Consider the following 15,210-nt stretch of genomic DNA (forward strand, 5'->3'; position numbering starts at 1 on the left):
TGCTGATTCCACAAGCTTCCAAGGCCTGTGATTGGCTGTTTAGCTGTTTTTATTAGTAATTGGACCTTTTGGTCTGCTTCAAGCTTCATTTGGATTGTATTTTGGGTTTTAACGGTGTTTTATCCGTCCCGCAATTCTTGCAGTGTTCTTTGAGAGCACAAGTCAAATATTGGCCAGATAGCCTTTTGCAAAAAAACTACAATAGATCAGACCCTCTGATGTCGCTTTGCAGACAACAAAAGAGATTCTTATGACCACAGTTGTACACAACTCGTCGCGGATTGAAAACAACAATCAGAGTTGTGTTGGTAGTTGAAGGCAATGCTCAATTGGTTTTTGGAACGCTAAATCCATCAATCAAAAGATGTGATTCTTCGTCTTGTGTATCGTGGTTCAACTGCAAATTGTGGGAGTTTCCGCTCTTCGGCTAAATATACTGGCAGCGGAATATTATTGCTGACAACTAGGGTTTCTAAGACTAAATGAACGGCTGTTGAATAGGTCATGGTCTATTATAGCTGTTAGCAGTTATATGTCGGATAACGGCTAGAACTGTTTTTTTGAAGAGAGCAAAGTATGGAAAATGAAATTGTCGTTTACGATTTTATAACCACATTAGCAATTTCATGTATTTTTGTTGCTTTGATCATAGACCCAATAAGAGAAGCTGAGTGTTATTGAAAACTTTTCAAGACAATTTAAAACAATTTGAATCTAATTCATCATTTTCAATTTTAATTTGTAAACATTTTGATCATTATTTTAGTTTTCAAGAATCTGTATTTCCTAAATAGGATTCAATACAATTTTTGAACATTCTCCAGCTGTTTTCTCTCGTTTTTTTTTCAATTATTATTTTGAATACCGGAGTCCATTATAGTGGTATCAACAGATATGTGCATATCATATGCAAATGCGCAGAACTTGCGCGTTTGATATGCATATATCCATAGCTGAGGTTCTTTTTCTTATAACTCGTATAACCAATCAAGCAAGAGAATGAAAATGGGCATGCGTTTTAAGTCGATAAACTGGTGATGGTGTTGATACATTGTTTTCTTTGATAAACTGATATATATCATTTGGTGTAAACTCTGCCTATTGAATATAATAATCAGACAAAATGTTTGTTGTTGGGTTAATTCAAGATCAGGTTCCAAAATTGCCAGGTTATTTACCTAAATGGCTATTCTTCATAGCCATTGTTTCAATTTTTAATTCGGTTCAAACGTATTTTTCTGGGTTAACATTAACAAGAAGAGTTTATGAAAACAAACCCTTAGAGACAACCAATTTAAGTGCCAGGACCTTTGGAACATGGACCATGTTATCTGCTATAATTCGTTATTACGGGTCATTTAATTTAAACAATGCTGTTGTTTGGAAAATTGTTTTAAGTTCATATCTTATAGCTTTTGTTCATTTTAATTTGGAGTTATTGGTTTACAAAACTGCTAAGTTAGGCAAAGGTTTTGCTGGGCCATTAATTGTTTCAACGGTTACCATTAGCTGGATGTTGTTAACTAGAGATTATTATCTTTCATTATAGGTATATAAAACAATTTTTATATTTATTAATGAAAATAAGTGAGTAAGTAAATAAATAAATTAATAAATGGATAAATAAATAAATAAAGTGAGTAAGTGAGTAAGATAAGTAAGTAAGTAAGTGGGTAGATAGATAGATAGATAAATAAATAAATAAATAAATAAATAAATAAATAAATAAATAAAATAAATAAATAATGATAAGAAATTGATAATAATAACTCATTAATGTTCACGAGTTGGATCTTGTCTTTTTAATACTTCCTTTGCTGGACCCAATAATCTTTGGAAACCATTTTTGGATAGAGTAGCAACTTTAACAATAGTTCTAGCAGTTACAGTAGCAGCTCTTGGTTGATCGTTTAATAGAGCAATTTCTCCAAAGTAATCGCCCTTTTTCAAGGAAGTGATTAATCCCTCATTTTTTTTAGTAACATCGGCCTCACCAGATTCAATAAAATAGAAATTTTCACCAATATCGCCTTCAACGATGATATTAACGCCAGGATGATAAATTTCACTTTGCAAAGCATCAGCTAGTTTGCTTCTTTCATAGGGGGATAGCATTGATAGAACTGGAACGTCTTTAAGAAAGACTTCAAACATTGCTCTCTTTTTAGCTGTACCTTCTAGTAAAATTCTTCTAAATGTTAGTCTGTCCAAAGCCCATAAAATACATTCAGTTACAGCGACAACGGTTGCAGCTCTTGGAGAGTTGTACATCAAGGCTAGCTCACCAAAGGATGAACCAATACCAGAGGTGGAGACCTTTTCATCATTGACATAGAAATCTACGGTTCCACTTTCAACTACATAAAAGTAGTCACCTTCGTCACCTTGTTTGATGATTTCTGCGCCCTTTGAGACTCTCTTTTCTTGTAGAGCATGGATTACGGTGTTGAGAGCTTCTTCATCGAGGTTTGAAAACAAAAAGTTTTTTGTTACGGAAGTATTTAGTCTTTTCAATTGGTCTTTGGATAGGTGACGAACTGGGGGTTTCCAGGAATCATTTTGAAAGGAAGAAGGGTTTAATGTTTCAGCAGAAACAGAGGATCTTCTTGCTAAGTTGTATTGAGTTGGAAATTTTGATAAAGCAGAGGCAGAAGCAGCAAAGCCTGCACCTGGGGGAGTGTTTGCTATATTGATTTTTCTTGCAGAAGATGGGATGGTTGAAGGAGAAGAAGAACCGGATTTGATTATTGGGTTAGTGTGAGGATCATTATCACGGAACGGTATCTTAAAAGCAAGAGGTGGTATGGGTTTATCATCATCATCATCATTGTCATTGTCATTGTCATTGTCATTGTCATTGTTATTAGTATTATCATTAGTATTATTATTATTAGTATTATCATTATTAGTTTTGGTATTGATATTGGTTTTGGTATTATTGTTATTGGTGCTTGTGTTACTATTGGTATTATCATTTGAATTACTGTTCTTGTTGCTGATGATATTTTTATTGGTGGTATTTGGATTATATTTGGCAAAAGGACTGGAGGATATTGGACTTGTATCAAACATGTTACTTTTCAAATGGAAGGACTGATCGGTGGGCGATTTAATTGAATTAATGTTATCACTAAAACTGTCATTAAAGAAGAGATTTTTATTGTTTTCGTTGCTACTGTTATTTTTCAAAAGTTCTTCCCTTTGTTTTTGTAGTCTTGAATTAAAATAGTTGGCGCAAAATTGAATCACGTCTTTGGGTTGATTGGTTAGGACTTCTTTATTTAGGGTGTTTAATTCATTGACATAATCCTTAGGGAGAGACATTTTGAGAAGAAGTGAAGAGTGAGATTGGAAAAGATAATGGTGGTAAACACAGCAGTGTTGATGGAAATAAAGAGAAATGTAAAAATAAGAATAAGAATAAGAGTACGAGATAGAATAATGAGTAAAATGAGATAAAAGCAGTAAACAGAGTAAATCAGATAAGTAGTTATAAAGAACTCGCAGTGGGTGTCTAAGAAGAAAAAAAAAGATGAGAAGGAGGCAAAACAAGAAGCGGAGGAGAAGGGAATTGAGGCAGTAGAAACAGAAGCAGCAGAAAAGACAGAAATAGCACAGGAAGCAGAAGCAGCAGAAGCAGCACAACAGAGGGTCTGGCGGTGGAAAGTCTTATCGAGAGAGAAGAAAAAACGAACCAGCTCCTTTCAGCTCCAAACCCAATTCCTCACAAAAGCGTTTTTTTTTCAAACGGTCGCAAATCGGAACGCCTGACTCGGACCAGAATACGTGACTATATACTTTTATGCTCTGCATTGAGCAGCAAGCGGTTGGATGGCCGAGTGGTCTAAGGCGCCAGGTTAAGGTCCTGGTCTCTTCGGAGGCGCGAGTTCGAACCTCGCTTCAATCATTTGTTTTTGTTTTTTGGTGGTGTTTGTGCCGCCTGTGCTTCTTGTGGAGGGCGAGAGCAAGCTACTGTGCAAACTGAACGTCGATTGTGCTATTTACACTGGAGCTGCTACTGCCACAGATTCCTTTGATGGTTCTGCTGCTTCTTCCACTACTTCTTCCACTGTCTCTATCTGGGCCTCGATGTCCACTGGCTCTGTTTCCAAAACCGACTGTGCTGATGTTTCAAACAACTCAACGTGTTTGAACCTCCTGGTCTCGTCCTTTATATATGCTTCTGGTCTTCGGTCCAACAACACTGCCATCTCTTCTTCCTCCAAGATATTGTCGTTGAAGTCGCCATACCCCTTGAACTCATTCGCCGTCACAAACGCCTTCAAGTCGTTGATTAAAACATTAGTCTTGCTTTTGTTCTTGGGCCCTGCTTTGTTTCTCTCATCTGCCAATTGCCTCAAACTTTCAAATTTCCCCATCTGAATAACCAATCTCTCCAACTGTCTCTTGGAATCGGCTTTCATCAACAAAACTTGTTCAATAGTCTGGATTGTAGCAAACCTATAAATAATAACAGGTTTGGTCTGTCCAATTCTATGCACTCTGTCCATCGCCTGTAAATCAACTTGCGGATTCCAATCACTGTCAAATAATATAACACTGTCTGCTGCCGTTAAATTGATCCCTAGTCCTCCAGCTCTTGTACTCAACAAAAAAATACTGTAATCCTGCTCTATATCTCCAAATTTGTCAATCTCTTCTTGTCTATCAGTTTGAGTCATCTGCCCATCTATTCTACAACAACGGTATTTCTTAATATCACACCAATCTTCAATCAAATCTAGCATTTTAACAAATTGCGAAAAAATCAACACCCGATGCTTTCTTTCAATCAATTTAGACACCAATTGATTCAAAATTTGCATCTTACTAGATCGATCAATCAATCTATTCACATCAATGCTTTCATCATTATCCCACGGAAAATAAAATAAATATGGCGAATCACATATCAATCTTAATTGCATAACAACATTGTTCAATTTCTTATTATCAATATCATTATTAATTTGCTGCCAAATATCTTCAAACTTAGGTAATTCCTCTTCTATTTCCGTTTTATTGCCTTTCAATTCTTCTTCTATTTCGTTTTCGTTTTCGTTTTGCTCGTTTATAGATATTTCCTCAATCTCAATATCCACATCTTTCTCCTCATCTACCACTTTATCGAAATACAAAAGCTTAAATTTCTTATATTCCTCTTCCTTTTCGATAGATTCACCTCCCAAATCACTCATTTTCATACATTCGTTATATTTTCCTTTTTCTTTCAAGTAATATTTTTTGAATCTATCTTCAGTATCTTTATCCATTTCAAATTTATCAAACATACCCCTATCCTCATCATTATATTTATTTTCCTTATTTTCAAAATATTCAAGAAAATTAGTGGGTTTTTTCTTTAGCTCATCTTCATTATTTTTTTTAATACCATTTGTAATCCTATTTTTTTCATCTTTCCCATCTTTCCCATCTTTCTCATCTAATATTTCAATTGTCTCAGGAACCTTCTCTATTTTTTCATTTTGCTCATTCTTTTCATCTGGTATTTTGATTGTTTCATGAACCTTTTTTATTGAAGCAAAATTTCTCCTCTCTTTTCTCTCAAGTGCTCCTTTCTTCTCCATTTCTCTTTCTCTCTGTCTTTCTCTTTCTCTTTTGAGTTTTAAAATTTTTTGATCTTCAACAAATTTTAAATATTTCAAATAATTACAATATTGCTTCTTCTCAGCATTATATTTTGCCGTCAAATAATATGAATAAATTGAACTATACTTCAAATTTTGATAAATTATATCAATATTACGAACATTAGCCCATTCATTTAAATTATTTCCACTAAGCCCATTTTCTCTAGCTCTTTTCAATGTAACCAACAATAATTTCAAATTTTCTAATAAATTTTGATATGAATTATACGGTAAATCATTAGTCGGCGTATATAAAATTGGTTTTTGAGGCCTATCTCTTCGGAACAAATTATAGTCTGGTAATGGTGAAAATGGCTTTAAATATGTATCCATAGAATCAATTGTATACATTTTTTCTTTTTGATTTTGCTGCAAATTTTCTTTATTAAAAATCGTATCGTTAAAATCATTACTATCGTAATTTACATCGCTATAGTCTTCATATCGTAGCTCTCTCTCCTGTTCAGGATTAATAATAGAATCATCTATCGATAAATCATTACATAATTCATCAAATGGACCATTCTGATTTATATCATTAATTTGACTAATTACCTCATTTCCAATTTGGGTTTTCTCATTTTCAATAATTTTTAAATATTCCTTTTGCGCCCTATTTTTGTTTTCTATTGAATTTAATGAAAATTTCTTAAATTGGTTATCCTTTGAATTAAACCCTTCAAAATACCCATTGGAATTAATTAATTTAGAAGAATCATTTATCATTATGTCATCTTCCAAATCTTCATCTGAATCTTGATTTTCATCTCCAATATACTCAGAATCAGATGACAAATCTCCATATCTGAAATCAGATTCTTTATAATTAATTCTTCTTTTTTTAGGATTTCTTAATCGACTCCTTAATTTACGTTTCTCATTTGTAGCGATTTCATCGACTTGAAGTCTCTGACCAAATTTTGGAACGCCAGTTCCTTCTTCTTCTTCTTTTTCATCCTCACTTAAATCAATAGGTTTTAATGAAAATTTCTTCTTAAAGAATGAATCAATTTTATCCATACTGTAAACTTCTCTATTACCGAAATAATTATTACATTCAATATGTTCAGTAAATGCTAATTTCAACAAGTACGTTTTAAGCTCTTTATTCAATGTCGCATGGTACATATCCCATTGTGAAGGAGTTAGGGATGAATAAATAAGATATTCTCTTTTTGGCGGTAAAGATTTTGTAACTAATTTTTTTAATCTTCTTAATAAAAATGGTTTTAAAATCGAGTGCAAATTTGAAACCAATCCCTTTTGAATTTCAGAATCTATTAATTGAGAAGTATGATTTTCATTATTATCACTGTTAAAGCTAGAAAAGTCAAACCATTGTTGAAATAATTCTAGATCATGAAAAATGTTAGGTAAAATGAAATTAAGTAAAGACCATAATTCATTTAAGTTATTTTGTAAGGGAGTACCAGTTAGTAATAATCTATTTTCAGTTTTTAGTTTTTTCAATTCATTGATTAATCTACAATTTGTATTCTTTAATCGGTGACCTTCATCAACAACTAAATATTTCCAATCAAATTTATTAAGATATCTCCTATCGTTAAGAATAACTTCATAACTTGTTATTAAAACCGAAATTTTTCCAGATTTTAAGGCTTTAAAATGTTTTTTTCTCAATTGTTCTCTTATATCTTTTACGCCGGTATAAGCTAATACAGGTAAAGTTGGAGTAAAGTTTTTAAATTCATTGTACCAATTACCTAAAGTTGATAATGGACAAGCAATTAGAAAGGGGCCTTTATTGCCCTCACCGTAAAGATAGGCTAGTAAGGAAATAGTTTGGATTGTTTTACCTAAACCCATTTCATCAGCTAAAATACCATTTAAACCCTGTTGGTATAAGGCAATTAACCAAGCCATACCATCGATTTGATAATCTCTCAAAACTGCACCGGTTAAGATTTTTGGTTGGTCGGTTATTTTGCTGACAGAGACTTGAATTTGTTTTTTGTTGGTTTTTTTACCATTAGTTTTATTTTTGGACGAATTAGATTTCCGATTTTTGGATTCAGTCATTAAAGTTAACAAATCCTTTTTAGCATTTCTTTTTCTTGGTTTACGTCTTGAAAAAATTTTTTGTTTCTTATTATGAATCTTTTTAGGTTGATTAAATTCATCGATTATTTCAACATCTGAATCGGATTCACTTTGAACCACTTCTTCTTTATCGATTGGAATATCGTTTTTACTTGCACTGTTTTGAGCTTGCTCCAACAATGATGAAGAAATATTTTCGACATACTCTTTTGCCAAGGCAATTAATCTTTGAACTCGTTCTAGCTTTTGAGCACTGGATAATTCATTAAATTTTTCCTGTTCAACAGTGACTTTATGCGATTTGCTTATTAATTTGTTGACTTTTTCGTCTTCTTCTTCTTCTTCCTTTTCATCAATTGAAAGATTTGAGTCGATTTGAGAATCGTTATCACTACTATTCTCAAAGTCATCTTCATCTTCATCTTCACTATCAGGCATTATTCTTGGTTTCTTTACTGTTTTTCTCATTTTCAGTCGTGCGTTTCTGTTCAAATTACTCTTTTTTTGGTTTCTGAGTTTAATTGTTCTGGATGGATTTTTCTGTGTTTTTTGTTTTTGCTTATAGTATCTTCGAGCTTTTGAAGTATTATTGTCTCTGTGGGGCAAGTATTCAGCTTCAGATTTCAAAGACTCTTCATCCCCATAAGCATCAGAATCACCACTGCTGTAATCGCTGTCTTGTTTGTCACCATTCTCCATCTCCACAGATTGTATGGAAACATCATTGACCTGAATAATTTCATTCCCACTGTCGTCGGCATCGCTTTGAATTGTGCTGTCCTCCAGAGAGATTTCCCTTGTAATTTGTAAATGGTCATCTTTGTCGTCTTCGCCATCTTCCTTATCACTCAGATCACTGACAATGTGAATGGTGTCTATCTGGCTGCTGTTATCCAGCTCACTCACACCATAAGAGCCTCGAGAAGAGAAGTTGTTGTGTTTGTGTCGAAGTCTTCTGGTGGCGCTCGCAGAGCCCGTGGGAATGAGCTCGGAAAAGTCGTCTCCCACCACAGGTGTGCTTTTCAACCTGTACTTCTTCCTGTTCACCATTGTCGTCTTTCCCTCGCTGTGTTTTGTCACCAAAACCACCAACTTCTCCAACGCGAAAGCTTGCTTTTTCTCCAGTGCAAAATCGCGCTCTCAGCCGAGTTCCGAGCGCGTCGTGCAAAGTTCCGACAATTTCACGTGTTTCCGGTTAGCGAGAAAACTGAAAAATTTGTGGTGGAAAAGGTTCTTTTGTTTTGTTTCTGTTTCGTTTTCAATTCCAACAGCTGTTGCTCGAAGTTAGTCGTTAGACAGAGGACACAATGGCCGAGAAGCAGAGAGAGGGTGCTATCAAAGAAGAGCTTGTTGATATTGCTGTCGACGAGGACGTGAGCATGGCTGAGGACCTATCTCCTCAGGACCTAGCTCCTCCTGGCAACGACGTGGAGACCACAGCAGCTCCAGCTCCAACACACATCCACGACGATGCCAAAGATAACGAGAACGAGGACAGCAGTGACAACGATGGCATTGTTATGAGCTTGTCGAAGGAACAGCAGAAGGCTGAGGAAGAAGCCAATGCTTATTTGGCCAAACAGACCTTCCCAGTGATAATTCCATCTTTTTCTGCCTGGTTCAAATTCAACAAAATTCACCCAATTGAAAAAAAATCATTTCCTGAGTATTTCTATTATGAGACAAATAATGATGGCAGTAATGGCAACAACAGAATGAATGGCAACCCAATTAACAACAAACTAAGAAAAGATCCTAAAATCTATAGAGATTTTAGAAATTTCATTATTAATACTTATAGAATCAATCCAATTGAATATTTATCATTCACTGCTGTTAGACGAAATTTATCCTCCGATGTTCAGTCAATTTACAAAATCTATAAATTCTTGAATAAATGGGGTTTAATCAATTATCAAATAGATCCAAAGACAAAACCATTTGTATTGAATCCCCAATTCACTGGTCATTTTCAAATCACCTTAGACACTCCTGATTCAATTCAACCATTCATTCAAAAGAGTAATAATAACAATCATATAAATAAAAATAAAAATAAAAATAAAAAACTTAAAAAATTACAAAATCATAATGATATTGATATTGATATCGATAATAATAAGATTGATAACGAGATTGATAATGAGATCAATAAAAATAATATTACAAAAGAAAAGGAAAATTCTAATGACTCTAATTTTCATATACCTTTGAATTTGGAAATCAGAAAAAATGTTTATGATTCAATATCAAACTCCATAGTCTTGGATGATTCACCTCTATTAAACAACAACACCAATAATAATAATAATAATAATCAAATCGTCAACTCAAACATAAATAACCTAAACCTAAACAATCCTGCTGATATTAATAACACAGAATTCTTGAAAAAAGTTTATATATGCAATATTTGTGGCAATAATACAACTGAGATTAGATACCATTCATTGAGATCTCCCAATTCTTTGATTTTATGTAGCACATGCTTTAACCAAGGATTTTTCCCTCAAAATTTCTTTTCTTCCGATTTTATCAAAATTAACTCAAATAATCTAAAATTATCAAACTATGACCCATGGGATGAAAACGAAATCATTCTATTACTAGAAGGTATTAAAATTTATGATGATGATTGGGATAAAATTGCAAAACATGTATCAAGCAGAAATAAACAGCAATGTTTAGAATTTTTCATTAAATTACCAATCGAAGATAACTACCTATCAAAATATCTAAACAAGCAGAATAACCTAAAAAATCAAAATGATAATAATAATAAACACCCTATTAATAACAAAATTACTAACAATGATATTGACAATGATATTGACAATGATATTAACAATGATGACAATAACGACAACGATAACAGAACTTATGCTATAAATTCTCTAAAATTTCTTGTTAATAAAATAGATTCAAATTTGGCAAAAAAAATTACAGATCAAGATACAAATGTTAAAAATAATGAAGATGACGGAATTTCAGAAAAATTAATGAAAATGCTAAATATAAACTCCAAAAATGAAAAAATTAATGAAATCAAAGAATCTTACAATACTTTAAATCTGTTGGTTGATTTGCAATTGAAAAAAATTGATCTAAAATTGAAAAATCTATCTAATTTCGAGAAAATTTTAAATATCGAAAAATTAAATATACAAAATGAAAAGAAAAAAATCTTTTTAGATAAGTTAGCTCTTAGAAATCAAATTTTAAACGTTAAGGATAAAATGATCAACTCAACTAAATTGTTATCTTTATCGATAAATGATTCAATCAAAAATCAAAATCTTACCAATCAAAATTCTAATTCTAATTCTAATTCTAATTCTATTTCAAAATCAAATGAAGCCTTGAAATTAATTGAAGAAGCCATAGAAGACTCAAAAAAACCAATTAGAGCTTTTATAATTCACAATGACAAACTTCATAACAACACTGAAGATTCAATGATGGTTGATAATGATAGTGGCAAAGAAATTGATGGTGATGATGACGATGATATAAACAATAGCTCAAGTTCCAACAAACTATCAACTCAAACTATACCTGTTTCAGTGCAAGCTCAAAAATTGTATAAACCTTGGAAGGGTTGATTTTTATTTTTCTATTTTTCTATTTTTTGATTGTTTTCTTTTTATATTATTTTTTTTTTCTTTATCTTCCATTTTTTTTCTTTGTTCTTGATTTGCTACAGAGTTCTTATCAAGCTCTTTTGAAAAGTTTTGTAAATTGTAACTATTCTAACTCTTTCTCTATTGTTTTTTCACTATAAATTCTTAAATCACTTTTTCCCATTTTTTTTTCTTATTTTTTTCAATTCTTTCTGTAATATTAATGAATGTTAATTATATTTCAAGAAGTATAGTTTCAAATGCAAAACCTGTTTGTCAATGCTGGAATTATCTTTCCAACTAGTCTCTATCTCTCATTGAAATGGGTTGCTAAAAAAAAAGGATAAAGCACAAACACAACGAATCTCGATCTACCACTACTGGATCTTTGCTAAATGAATAGCAAAACAGTGAAACAATAGTATAATCTCATTCCTAGCCTTGATTTGCTTTTTTCAGTATTTAAGAAGAGAAACATCCCACTCTTCACTTTCCATGATAATGCAAGTTGTTCTGTAAGGCTGAAAAGAAAGAAATGGTTGATTTTAGCTCAAAATTAAAATTCAGAAAGAGAAAGTCTGTTTTGACTCCTACAGATTATGAATATTTAAATGATTCTATCAACACCATCAACCCAAACAAATTTGACTTGAACATATTAACTGATCCAGATTTCAATGATGATTCCTTTTTTGCTTCAGTTGCACATTTAAATCTGGAAAACTTGTTGAATTCAACTGCTTATAACCTGCACTCATACAGTGAAACAGAAATTTCAAGTGCTGAAAACCCATCAGACCAAACCAAGATTGAAAAAGAATCCTTAGTTAAACACAAATCGAAGTTAAGAAAGCTAAGTCAGAGCATAGCTCGAAGCATAAGTAGGGGCACAAATCATAGCAGCAACAATAACACTGGCAGTGATAAAAGCAGCAAGAGTATTAAAAAGGGAAAGTTAAATACAATATCCAATAAGTCAGAACCGGAAAGAGATGCTGAAGAAAACCTTTCTAGTAAAACTGGCATTGAGTTCGATGACCTCAATATATCAGATCCTAACATACCAAGCAAGGAAAAATTAAAGAGAAAGATATTGCTATCAAAAAGAAATGAAAAAACAAAACCAGCAATTAGTTTAGTGCTAGTTGATAATAATAGTGAAGAAGAGGAAGAAGGAGAGGAAAATTCCAATACAAAAACAATAGCTGATGAAAATCTATATAATGAAATTGAGGGAAATGTTTCTATAAATGAGAATGCGATATCTCATAATTCATTTCCAAATACTTTAAATGTTCCTCTTCAAATATTAACATCGAACATTAATCCCTTGTTAGATAATTCAGACAAGACTGAAAACAATTTGAAAAATAGCGTTAGTTTCCAAAATATTGATAATACTGAACATAAAGATAACAATAATTGTAAAATTCATAAAAATGAAAATGACTTGCAATGTGATTCTCATCATTCCAAAAAACAAGTTAGAAAAACGATATCAAAAAAGCTTCATTTGAGTTCTGTTCATTTAACTTCTGTGGATTATGATTCATCTTATGAAAAAATTCTCAAATCTGAAAAATATAGTAAAAAACATATGACAACAATTGATATTAATCAAACTGATCTTGAAACGAAACCGAAAAATGATAATAAAAAGGACGAAAAAAATGAAAAAAATGAAAATAAAGAAAGTAGAAAGAGCAAAAAAAAGGAAAAAATTAAAAAGAATCATAATTTTTTGAAAACAAATAAATCAAAAGATCAAGATCAAGATAAAGACCAAGTTCAAAATAAACATCAAAATCAAGACAAAAATAAACATCACAATCAAAATAAAAACCAAGATCAAAATAAAGATCAAAATAAAGATCAAAATAAACCAAAAAATAAAGATCAAGATCAAAGTCAAGAAAAAAGAAAAAGGAAAAATTCAGATCTTGATAAAAATGAAAATGAAAATGAAAATGAAAATGAAATCCAAGCAATAGATCAACCTGAAACTTTTTTAATCACACTGAACTCTGCTTCACAACAATTTCCAAACTTACCAAGGTGCTCAATTAACATTGATAGAAGGTTTTTACTTCCAGGTGTTAATAAAGAAGATTTAAAAAATAAAATTGAAATATCAACGGCAGATAATAAACAAGAACTACCATTTAATGATGAAGAAGATTTTATTAACCAGAATAAAAACTCGTTAATGGCTCAATTGCAAAAATATTTACACCTGTCGGAAATCAGCAATGAAAAAACATATGTATTTGATATTGTTGTTGAAAATGAAAGAGGGTCTAATTTTTTTGGAATTCCACTTTTTTCAAAGAATTTTTTGATTCATGGTGTTGATCCATCTTCTTTTTCAAAATCTAATAACACTAAAAAAAAATTATTTCACAACAAGAATACTCAACAGCAAGTTTTGGCGGATTATACGACTTGTGGACCTGGAAGTAAAAATCATAGATTTAATTTGAAATTGATAACACTACCCGATCAAAGCTGGGAATGGAGTTGGAAAGAGTGGTATGTTTTAAAGATAAATGATGATGTCGATGAAAACGGATGGCTATACTCAAGAATTAGATTTAATAGTAAGAAATGGAGAGGCAGTCATCATTTTGGTAATTTTGTTCGAAAGAGATATTGGGCAAGATTACGAGAGAAAAAAATTGTTAAAAATAAGCACCTGGATATTGATTTTGAAAATTTTGATGTTTCTCTTAGTTTGGATAATGAATTCAACAAGGGCAGACACAAATCTAAAAATACCAACAGGCACCAAAAAAAACGTTCTACTTTTCCTGAAAAGATTGTCGAAGAGAAGGGCAAGAGTACGAATCAACCAGTTCCAACAATAAGAGTGTCAGATGAAATACTGAATAGCTCGAACAATGACGAGGAATCTGAAAAAGCCTACCTGGAAATTATGGAGGTTTTGATGGACTTGAGTTTGGACAGACTACGAAACGAGTGCTTCATAGCGTTGCTCTTTGGAAACAAGAAGGAGTTTTTGTCATTTCTAGATGAGAATGATCTTGCCATCTACCAATTCTACAACCCCAATGAGAAGGAGGAAGACTTTGACCAAAAGCTCTCGCTGTTCAGGAGAGGAATAGTGGAAGATTTAATCAGTAAGGAACATGATCACAATTTGCTCGAGTTCATCAAGTCTTACCAGTTCAGCGAGTCCAAAAGGCTCTTGATAGAGCAACTCAATAAGCACATTGAAAGCAGCAGTGGGCTCCACGACAGAGAACAGCTCAGGAAGTTGGTGAAGAGGCTCGAACAGTGCTACGATGAGACGTTGGACGATATGTCTATGGAAGACAGTATATAAGGTGTTTGCGGGAGGCGACTTTGCTTCTGTCCTGTTTTTTGCCCCAGAGGCAGCAAATACGCCAGAATGAACAGCACCTTCAACGACAACCTCAATCTCGCCTTGGTAAGTCTTGTTTTATTTGTGAACTCTTTGATCTGAACCAACAAGCTAATGCTGTTTTTTATAGGCTCTTAAGCTCATTCAATTGAAACGCTTGTCTCCTGTGTTTGAAAAGCACTCTTTGTCTGGTATTTATCAAACTCTAGTAAAACATTAAAAGCACCCATATCTGGGTTCGGCTGTTTCTCATCACTTGTTCTAACATTGCTTGTTTTTTTAGATTTTATTGACTACTACATTCTTGGGAAAAAAAATATTGAAAGGTTAAGCGCTGAAACTAAAAGCTCTGAGAAAGAGCAAATCGCCAACTTCAACGATAAAAAAAGAAGTATATGTGATTCTCAACTTTCTTGCAGCAAAGAAAATAACCAAGATGATTCAATTTCTTTGGATTTCGGTAATTGCCACTATCATATTGGTCACAACAGCCATG

At 32.6% G+C, this 15,210-nt stretch overlaps 5 protein-coding genes and 1 non-coding gene across 6 annotated transcripts; 4 read left to right on the forward strand and 2 right to left on the reverse strand.

The window, feature by feature from the left end:
• The first annotated feature begins 1,058 nt into the window (after positions 1-1,058).
• Positions 1,059-1,778, forward strand: ERG28 (Erg28p). Its single transcript, XM_020193904.1, has one exon. It carries the CDS (start codon positions 1,124-1,126, stop codon positions 1,547-1,549), a length of 426 nt encoding a protein of 141 aa, XP_020045108.1. The 5' UTR covers positions 1,059-1,123; the 3' UTR covers positions 1,550-1,778.
• BCY1 (cAMP-dependent protein kinase regulatory subunit BCY1) lies at positions 1,549-3,658 on the reverse strand. Its single transcript, XM_020193905.1, has one exon. It carries the CDS (start codon positions 3,322-3,324, stop codon positions 1,774-1,776), a length of 1,551 nt encoding a protein of 516 aa, XP_020045109.1. The 5' UTR covers positions 3,325-3,658; the 3' UTR covers positions 1,549-1,773.
• Positions 3,659-3,825: 167 nt separating this feature from the next.
• On the forward strand, positions 3,826-3,907 carry ASCRUDRAFT_t150. The gene has a single exon. It is a non-coding gene; the product is annotated as a tRNA-Leu (tRNA).
• A 22-nt stretch (positions 3,908-3,929) lies between these two features.
• On the reverse strand, positions 3,930-8,770 carry ASCRUDRAFT_77545 (DEAD/DEAH box helicase). Its single transcript, XM_020193906.1, has one exon. The coding sequence runs from the start codon at positions 8,760-8,762 to the stop codon at positions 4,002-4,004; it is 4,761 nt and encodes a 1,586-aa protein (XP_020045110.1). The 5' UTR covers positions 8,763-8,770; the 3' UTR covers positions 3,930-4,001.
• Positions 8,771-8,995: 225 nt separating this feature from the next.
• Positions 8,996-11,298, forward strand: RSC8 (Rsc8p; the record flags this gene model as incomplete). Its single annotated transcript, XM_020195109.1, has 2 exons — positions 8,996-11,173; positions 11,233-11,298. The coding sequence occupies exons 1-2, from the start codon at positions 9,020-9,022 to the stop codon at positions 11,296-11,298; spliced, it is 2,220 nt and encodes a 739-aa protein (XP_020045111.1). The 5' UTR covers positions 8,996-9,019.
• A 2,240-nt stretch (positions 11,299-13,538) lies between these two features.
• Positions 13,539-14,003, forward strand: SPO73 (Spo73p; the record flags this gene model as incomplete). The annotated part of the gene is made up of 1 exon (XM_020190863.1): positions 13,539-14,003. A coding segment is annotated over one exon (465 nt), but the record flags the coding sequence as incomplete, so codon positions are not given.
• Between the last annotated feature and the right edge of the window lie 1,207 nt (positions 14,004-15,210).

Source organism: Ascoidea rubescens (assembly GCF_001661345.1).
Source record: "Ascoidea rubescens DSM 1968 unplaced genomic scaffold ASCRUscaffold_15, whole genome shotgun sequence".
Classification (NCBI taxonomy): domain Eukaryota; kingdom Fungi; phylum Ascomycota; class Saccharomycetes; order Ascoideales; family Ascoideaceae; genus Ascoidea; species Ascoidea rubescens.